Source organism: Siphateles boraxobius, unplaced genomic scaffold, assembly GCF_051911475.1.
Source record: "Siphateles boraxobius isolate OS27281-9 unplaced genomic scaffold, OSU_SipBor_1 50, whole genome shotgun sequence".
NCBI classification, from domain to species: Eukaryota; Metazoa; Chordata; class Actinopteri; order Cypriniformes; family Leuciscidae; genus Siphateles; species Siphateles boraxobius.
In genome coordinates this window covers 513,220-523,340 of record NW_027509142.1, presented here as the reverse complement: position 1 = coordinate 523,340, position 10,121 = coordinate 513,220, and the positions used below count along the sequence as shown (strand labels likewise).

At 44.5% G+C, this 10,121-nt stretch overlaps 1 protein-coding gene across 1 annotated transcript in view; it reads left to right on the top strand.

The window, feature by feature from the left end:
* The first annotated feature begins 8,100 nt into the window (after nt 1-8,100).
* The window catches only part of fndc7b (fibronectin type III domain containing 7b), a 53,778-nt gene continuing 51,757 nt past the window's right edge, over nt 8,101-10,121 (top strand). Inside the window, exon 1 of the mRNA XM_077204599.1 lies at nt 8,101-9,251. Coding sequence (XP_077060714.1) covers nt 9,017-9,251 — 235 coding nt within the window. The 5' untranslated portion in view covers nt 8,101-9,016. The remainder of the gene's footprint in view (nt 9,252-10,121) is intronic.

Sequence of the window (10,121 nt, the reverse complement as noted above, 5' to 3'; positions counted from 1 at the left end):
TCGTCTTCACGAAGATGTCTATCACGCAACATCTGGAATAACTAGAAGTAGGCAACTTTAGATAACATTATTGCTTGATAAATAATAAGTCAGCCAAGTCAAGAATATATCATTTGCTTTCATACATCAAATCAGTTTGAATACAAGTAACTTTTTATCTGTCCTGTAGGTTTCAGAGGAAGTACCTCAATAGCTTTTTTATTATTAAAGTGATAGTTCACGTATGTTTTGAGTAGAACGCAGTTATACATTTTGAAGAATGTTCACACTGATCGTTTCCATACAATGAAATTATACCAAGGGCTGTCAAGGATAAACTAAATCTGATTAAGTCTTTCCCTGCATTGACGGTATTTTCCATAGACTGTAAAAAAAGATAGACAACGCAAATTCACTCTTCCATTGTAAACATTGTGAAGCCGCCAATGTCCCAATATGGCGAATATGTCCCTATAGAAGCTGTCAATCTCACCTTTCAATCATGACATCACACCGCCGTTTTTATAGCATCAAATAACTAACAAAAAACTAAATTATTTTAAAAAAATGAACACTTGAACACTTAATTGAAAATTATTTAAAGTGTAATTTGACTGTATAGTTTGGCTAAATTCCATACAGAGAGCTGGGTTTATGAGCTATACTGCATACAGCCACCTGGGGGCGATCAAAACATTTTGGCTTCACTTTTCAGGCCTTGTGCGGCCCACTTGGAATTTTCTGTCATTTATGACACAACGGGTGCTTCTCAATACTCAAATTGATGCTTCCTCGTTTCCTCGCTCCTCCGTCGTCTTGTCACCATTATGTTCTGTTTTCATGGACTTTCCGTTTTTTTCATTTGTCACGTGTCCTTGTGCAGATTCCCGCCACTCATCTGTCTCCTTGGTTACTGTCATTATTAGTTCATATGTGTCAGCTATGTTTAATGAATTATCCTAGTTTGTGTTTAGTACTTAAGTTGTTCCCTCTCCTGCACTCCTTGTCCGGTCACAGTTATGTTATTCGTGTTTGCTATCTATCTGTATGCCTGTCTTTGGGAATAGTATTATTGAAACTATTGTTGTTTGGAATCTTCTTCTCCTGTCTTCGTCTGTTCGCCTGCAAACTCCCTGTGACACCTCCAGCCTGTGATCCGGAAACCGAGGAGTGGGGAGGCTTCCAGAGGAGCTATGAGCGAGGATGCACAGGTGTATCCTATGCGGAAGTCTTTCTTGTCGAGAAACCTGACACATGTATAAATTCTCCTCCCCTTTCACATCTGTCACAATAATTTTCATTTATGCTTTACCTTTGCAGTTTAAATAAACTATATATCAACATGACATCTTGCTTTATCTTTATTATTTATTCATTTCTTAAATAGCCAAACTTTAACAACATAAGGGCAGATCATTTAAGGGCAGATCATTTGAACGCAGCTGATGACGCTGTGAAGTGACGCTCGAGTGATCAATTTTCCAATATACAAATACGTTGTTCCTTCAAGTCCTCTGTCCTCATTTTCTTTCCTTCCAGTCTTTCCTCGCATCCTAAAGGGGGTGGAGCTGAGACGTGAGGAAAGGAAACGAGGATGCACAAATAAGAAATCAGAAGCACCCTATGCTTTTGTGATTTTCAGGCAATCCATGTTTTCACTGTTATACGGTAGGGGGCGCTATTAGGCATCTTCTGAAAAGGTACTGAATCTCCCGATTAAAACACTAGCAAAGTAGAAGTAGAAACAAGCGATAGAAGCATTGCTTACGTAAAATAACGTGGACATCAAGCATTCAGCAGCATATCAATCAAAACTGCCTAATGTTACTGAATGACATGTCGACCCAGGACGAGTTGTAGAACTGTGAATCTTTGGGGTGTTGATGGACTCGATCTACTCCATCTGTGTTTTGATCATCGTTCTGAGTCTGATCCAGACGTAGTCTCGGACAAAAAAAAAACGCTTTTTTCAGCTTTTTGTTCAAAATTTTAAAACGTACTCGGTTACTAACGTAACCTCGGTTCTCTCTAGAGAGGGAACGAGTACTGCGTAATATCTTACGCTATAGGGAAAACCTCTTTTCCAGGAGATATTGAAGCCAAAAATTATCCTTAATTTTGAATTAATGTAAAACGCGCCCATTTCGTCACGTCCCACCAGAATAGGCGTGACCTTGGCCTATAAATATGCTCGACAGGCTGATACAAACTGGTTTTCATCACTGAAGCGAACCAGCGCTGTTGTATGCACGGCAAGATACACAGTACTCGTTCCCTCTCTAGAGAGAACCGAGGTTACGTTAGTAACCGAGTACGTTCTCTTACGAGAGTATCTCTCGTACTGATTAATATCTTACGCTATGGGGAACACAATGCAACACGCCGTGCGTACTGGGATCCGACACCAAAGTCCCAAGGGCAGTAGCCTGGGCTCATATAGTGCATAATCACCGTAGACTCACAGAGAGTCGGAGAAGAGAGGCTACAAGCATCACTCCCCATGAAATAGCATCCCACAGGAGCTAGTTATGTTAACAGTGTTTCACGCAGAAAGGGTGAACATGTTCAGCCTGAACTGGGTATAAGTACGGGTTATTCAACACCCATGGAGCTGTTCTATCGATCAGTAAGGTGGGAACCTCTAGGTTATAGAACCTTATAAATGTAGACGGCGAGGCCCAACCCCATATCATGCAAGGAAATCCTGCTAGACCACGCCCAAGACGAGGCCACGCCTCTCGTGGAGTGCGCTCTGACACCCAAAGGACACTGCAGGCCCTTAGAAGTGTAAGCCAGCGCTATGGCATCGACTATCCATCTGGATAGGCTCTGTTTTGATGCGGCCAGTCCCTTGTAGCGTCCGCCAAACAAAACAAAATAAATCCGGGCGAGGATGCCAAATCGAGCCCTTTGCCTGAGAGAGGAGGTCTCTCCTCACCGGTATAGGCCACGGGGCAGTGCTGGTCAGCCGCATCAGGACTGGGAACCAAATCTGGTTCGTCCAGAGCGGAGCCACGAGCAGCACTGGGCATCCGTTTTCCCGATTCGTTCCAGCACTTGAGGCAGGAGCGAGATGGGGGGAAAAGCAAAGAGGGGGAGCGGGGCCATACGTGGGCCAGCGCATCCCTGCTCTTGGAGAAAAAGTTCGGACAGTGAGCGTTTTCCTGGGACGCGAAAAGGTCCACCTGCGCTCTGCCGAATGTCTCCCACAGCAGTTGGATCGTCTGCGGGTGCAGCGACCATTCCTCTGCTCGGACATTGTCTCAGGACAGTCTGTCTGGTCCCAGATTCAGGTGACCAGGCACATGCGCTACTTTCAGTGAAAGCAGGTTGTGCTGAGCCCACACCAGGAGGCGTTCCATCAGCCTGTAAAGGTTTCGGGACCTGACGCCGCCCTGGCGATTTATGTATGCCACCACTGACATGTTGTCCGACCGGACTAGGACGTGGTGGCCTTTTATCTGGGGACAAAAACGCCATAGCGCGTTGTGGACTGCCAGCATTTCCAGGCAGTTAATGTGTAGGAGCTTTTCCCGTTCCGACCACTGGCCAAATAATGGTCTCCCCTCGAGCAGCGCTCCCCATCCCGAGGTGGAGGCGTCCGTGGACACCCCCATCACACTCGAGGGAGTCCCCAGACTCATGCCTGACTGATACCAGTCGGCTATTTTCCAAGGTTCCAGAGCCGAAAAGCATTTAATGTCGACCCTGAGGCGAAACAGACCAGAGGTCCATGCCCAGGGCGGCGTCCATGCACTTCGTAAATGTACGGGGTGCTAGGGACAGGCCGAACGTTTGCCCACGCATTTGCGTGAATAGCTAGAGGTAGAATGAGATCCGGGCTCTGGCCGCGGCACAGCAGCGGCTGCAGAGCTTCGGTGTGCTGAGACATAAACACTGTATTTAAAGTGTGCGAGGCGGGGGGGCGCGCCGATCACGGCGGGCAGCCTGGTCGTGCTCGATTTCTCTATGACAGATTGTGGAGAGAGAGCCGCCGGACAAACCCCGTAGGGTTCAGCGTGTCTGTGAGAGAATGTGGGCGCGGGACAGCGGGCACATTCACTGCACTGAAAACACCGTCGGCTTGCGCTGACTGAATGTGTGTTGGTTTCGTTTCTACAGAAACCGTGGGACACGCATCGTGTAGTGTTTGTGGGCACTGTGTCGTGGGCACATTCACTTCGTTTGTACAATCGACATGAGTCGATTTTATTTGTGCTAGCCCTCAACTGTGGCGGGCTGTGGTTGTGTGTGGGAATGGGCACTGAGACGTGGGCATTCTTACAACACTCATAACACCATCGGCCTTGGCCGGGACACCAGAAAATACATTTTTTATTGGATTTATCTGGGTAGCCGTAAAAACGGCTTTTGTGTGCAGGCAAGCGGGCAAATGAACTGCCTTGTTGACTGCTAAATACGTTGGAACAGTCACATCGCATGGAACTGGACGAGCGAAATGTTACGGTGAAAATCCGGCCGCAGCGAGATTTGAACACCGTCGCTTTCCTAGGATGGCTAGGAAGGCTTTGAGACCTCGGGCTTGATCTCGATCCTCGGTCGGGGCCCGTGCTGAGGGGGGCGGCGTCCAGCAGAGCGAGAGCGCGGTCTTTGTTCTCATAGGCGCGTTGAGAAACACAGAGCGCTCCGTATCTGTCATCTCAGACAGCGTTAACCACAGGTGTCTCTCAGCCACGGTGAGAGAGGCAATGTTCCGCCCAATGGCTTGTGCAGCAGATTTAGTGGCGCGTAGAGCCAGGTCTGTAGCGCTCCTTAAATCCGCAACGCTGCTCAATCCCGCGCCTTCCTCGTCCATTTTCCGGAGAAGGTCGGCCTGGAAGATCTGCAGGATGGCCATGTGTGTAGCGCCGACACAGCTTGCCCGGCGGCGGTGTAAGCGCGACCGTGCATGGCTGACGTCACTCGGCAGGCTTTAGGGGGCAACACCGTCTGTGCTCGCCGTCCAGCAGAGGGGTGGCAGAGATGTGATGCTACCGCTGCTTCCACAGGAGGAAGAGAAAGGTACCCTCTATCTTTCGCACCGTCCACAGTGGAGAATGCAGCAGAGACAGAGGTACGCATCCTGGCCGAGAAGGGGGCGTTCCAAGACCTTGCGACTTCTTCGTGAAGCTAAGGAAGAAAAGGCGCGGGTCTGGACTGTGATGGGGCGTGGTCCTTCTTGAGGAAGCATCCATCCAGCCGGTTGCGCGGAGGCTGCGTGGGCACCTCCCAGTCGAGGCCGAGGTTGTCGACGGCTTGAGAGAGCAGATGCATCAACTCTGACTCAATGCCAGCTCTTCTCCCGGAAGGCTCGCGAACAGCGGGGGGAGGTCCACAGAGCTCGCCCAATCCTCACTGTCCGACACCAGGATAGAACAGGCCTCGGCTGTTTCGCCGATCTCAACGGTGGAAGTGGTGGCAGCTGGCGGGCGAACCGGCGAGCTTTGGCGTGCAGGAGAAGGCTCGGGAGCGCGCTGAGCACGGCGCTTTTTGCGGCGCGGCGCTATGGCGGGCTGAAGTGCAGGCTCTGAGAAGGATGCCAGCCGAGTCCTCAGAGTCAAAATAGGCATCAGCTCACAGTGAGGGCATCCGCCGTCGACGAGAGCGAGAGCCGCATGATCCTCACCCAGGCAGGAAACGCAGATGACATGACGGTCCCCGCCGCTGAGTGTGGCTCGGCATGAGCCGCAGGATCTTTGCATTTTTAAAAAGACGCTAGCTCTTTTAGAATACAGACAGAGAGAGAGTGTGAGTCGCAGCGGCGAACAGTGAAAAATGATATTAACGCCGGAAAGCGTAGCAGGTACGGCGGCTGAAGGCGGCGAGGTGAAGGCCAGTGGCTCGATGGCTCGTCCCGCAGAAGGCTTACTATCAGACCGCGCGGCTTCTCACTCCGGATCTAGCGATGCAGTAGTGCTTCGCTGAAGAGATGAAAATCAGTTTGTATCAACCTGTCGAGCATATTTATAGGCCAAGGCCACGCCTATTCTGTTGGGACGTGACGAAATGGGCGCGAAGCGCCCCCATTGGGTGTCACGTCACGCAGGGCCTCTCTCGATAGGCTGCTGCTGTTGCTGAAGGGCAGCCAATAGGCGCGCGAGCCGTCTTGCCTATGTCTGCATGCTGCTGCACAGCGTATTACATTAATTCAAAATTAAGGATAATTTTTGGCTTCAATATCTTGTGGAAAAGAGGTTTTCCCCATAGCGTAAGATATGACGCAGTACGAGGGATACTCTCGTAAGAGAACTTCCCCTGTTCAAATGTTGATAAGAAAATAATTCATAAAGCTAGAATTTTTTTATTTATTTTTTTAAGCTGAGGCTCTGTTCTTTCTTTTGATATATTCCAAGTCCAGATATCCGTACAACAAAACATGAAAGTTTTGTGCAAATTATCAAAAATACTGTTGCTGCCTGGCAAAAAAAACAAAACAAGAAGTGGGTCATTTGTCTCATGCGCTATATTCCATATCTGAAGCCATATGATAGCTTTATATGAGGAACAGACCAAAATCTAAGTTTTTAAAGTTCAATATAGCAAAAGACTGAAAGGGTGTATGTCATTAAAACAGCTTGCCAAATTTTCCAGAAATCTTTGCTGTAGTTGCAAGGTTACCTTATAGTCAGTAGAATGTAAAGTATTAGCAGATATTAAGCAGAGAGTCTACTAATACTCTGATAGTTGACATGACGTTTACTTATAGTTAGGAGAATTTCTAAAACATATTATCAAAGTAAAGTGTAACGAAATTAATGTTAGATGGTCTTATGTACCTTTTGAAGAAGTTCTGAATCCCAGAACAGTTTTAAGTTATACAATCAATTTTATACTATTGTTTGTTTGTTTGTTTGTTTTGTATTTCACACACATTTTTTTAAAAGACTTCACATCAACTAAAGTACCAATTTACCAAAGCTGACCAACTGACTAACATGACAATGACATTTTTTTATCTCCCTTCCACTCTCTCTATATGTTCTTCCCATCAGTCCCTCCCTCTCTTCTTTTCTCTGTAATCTCGCTGTTCCTCAGGGAATTAAGTTGGAGAGGATGGGCCCCCGCGGGCCCTACTGATTGGCTCTTTGGCCACAGGTGTTCCTGGTCTATAGCTCAAAAGAATCCTTTTGCGTCTGACTATGTATACCACTTTTTGTAATAATTCAGGTATTATCAAAGATGAGAGGGCTGGAGATACTAGGTGTTGTAGTTTTGGTGACTCTAACTCAGGTAGATTTATGATTCTGTACAATTAAAATATTTGTATATGAATGCTTTTTTACTAAATGGATTACATGTCTATAAATGATTTTACCCATTTGTTTTTAATTGTTCTTCTTTTTTGGCACAGATATGGAGCACTCAGGCACAAGGTAAGTTAACTCTTCTAGAACAGATTTGTTTAGTTACAGGACAAGTCATTCAGGGGTCCTTTCACATTTCAGATCTTTATGAGGTCTACATTTATGGTTGTATGAATTAATGTAATAATGTATTGTTGCTCTAATGGAGCTAGTTATCTAGATCTAGGGGATTGTGGGATGGGTATATCATTGTAAAAATATAAATATGTAGATGTATAAGAGTATTAAAAAGTATAAAACACTTCTAGTTTGCCTATCATCACGACAATTAGAAATGTCCACAATATTTTATATCTATCAAAAAGGTGAAAGAAATAGTCTCCAACTCTTTATTTGTTACTCTTCAACGGAGGCCACAAATAGACATGCAAAAAGGTGCTATAAGTCAAAATGTTTTCGAGATCAACTCTTCATCACACACACACACACACACACACACACACACACACACACACACACACACACACACACACACACACACACACACACACACACACACACACACACACACACACACACACACACACACACACACACACACACACACACACACACACATGTACACACATTTTTACTAAACCTGAACATCATGTTCATTAGCATTATGTTCCAAAGAACATCTGATCTTTTCAAATCAGTTAATGATCAATGTCACAAAAATATTTTTGGTGATTAGTTACAGTAGTGTTAGTGATCACGGTAATGATTTTGTTCTAGAACAACTGGCTTTTATGAGTAATCCTTTTTTTCCCCACAGATTGCACAATCATTTCAATAACTTCTCCTACGGCATCATCACTGTTGGTTCAATGGAACAGAATCCAGGGAGTATCAAATTATTTTTTGGACCTTCGGATTGTGAACGACACAAGCACCAGTCCAGTTGTAACGTCGGTCCCTGGGAGTATTTCAAGGAGAGAGGTCTTTGGTTTGAGGACGGGAACATTGTACACTGTCACAATTAAAGGGTTTCAGCTTTATACTTCTGTGTGTGTCGATACCAAATTAGCAAGGACAGGTAATTTGCTTATAACATTGATTTTTTTTTTCAATGTATAAATTTATGTGAGCCAACAATCACAAGTCATTATTTACAGGAAAAATAATATTGACACATTGAATAGACAAAGATTGTTAACAATAATAAGATATAATTTGATATGGCTTTCTTGAGCCTTCTTTACAACACAGCAATAAATTGTGTGCAGATGATATGATAACAACACTCTTTTCCTTTTGTGCCTGCTGTAGCACCGGGTACATCTCAGATAACTCATTCAAAGGCAATATCAAGTACAGCAATCGGGCTAGAATGGGATTCGGTGCAAACAGCACAACAGTACTTTTTGTTGATAAATTCAACATTGACCAGGGAACAGTACAACTTTTCTTTTACAAACAATAGCGCAGTGGTTAGAAATCTTCGACCGGCAACTACATATGACTGTTTTATAGTCACATCTAATGCTGGAGGTCTAGGAGCAAGAAGCAATGTACGAACTGTCACTACATGTAAGTGAACCTTAACCCACTTATTCACTTTGAAAGTCTATGAAAAAATCAAATCAAACGCTACAGTATCATTACCTCACTACTCAGATAAATGTTAACCCCGCTGATCAATATCTTGACTCTCAGTGATACAGCCTCCAGCAGTGATCACAGTCCAACAGATGGGGATCCAGTCTGCCCGCATCAGTTGGCAGCCTGTAGACAAGGTTCTGGTCTACCAAGTTACGGTCAAAAATTGGAATTCGCTAAACACTACAATATTCTCAAACAATGTGTTCGGCATTACATTGGATGTGCAGAATATTTTACCCTGTTCTCCATACCAAATCTCAGTGTCTTCACTTAATGCTTTCTTGGAAGCTGGAGAACCCAGGCAGGTCAACTATACAACAAACAGTAAGCAAAGCATTTTCCATTTTTATTATTATTATTTATAACAGACATTTATAGTTATCACATTTTCAGATCTGATGGTATTCTAGATGCACTTGATAATGGAAATGGTGTAATGGTAAGGGTGATTTGCCAAATTGGGCATCCTTTTCTTGGTCCGGGGACAATATTTCTACAAAAAATATAATCTTAACCTACCCCTGAATCAGAAGGTGAACAAGAACCATAACCCTGTTTACACCTGGTTTTACAATGCGTTTATGTTGATCCGATCACAAGTGGACAAGTAGTTGAAAACACATTGAACCTGAGTGCTTTCATATTGTAGACTCTTGTGTTTTAACAGCCACTAAAGAATGTCTACTCTACGGAATTAATTTGTAATCATTGTGGGACATGTCATGGGAAAGTGCACCAAAACAAGCGATTCCCACTTTGCTGCAGTGTACCAAAACATACAGATCACAGTTGAAGATGTTGGAGATGCATTTGAAATGCATTTTAATACCAGTTGAAAACGGTATGCGTCTTGGTTCACCATGTGATCAGATCACTGAAAACACATCTTAATACCAGGTTGAATTAGGGCCTATAACTAACCTAAATCTGTTGTTTAAACTCCAACCCCATATAAATACAGCACTAACCTTAAAATATGACTGGTTGTTTAAAGGGTTGTTTAAGACTTAGTTCTTCAGTCAAATCCTGGTTTTAATTTGGTTGTCTTCCTTCCTTTGGCCTTAAAACTTTAACAAGCTTACCCTGATTTTAAATTAAAATTTTAGCTCTAATTTTGGATTCTAACTTTGGACAATAGCATACCACATAATGATTATACCTGATTTTAAGTTATAGAAGATTGTGGGTAGGTTA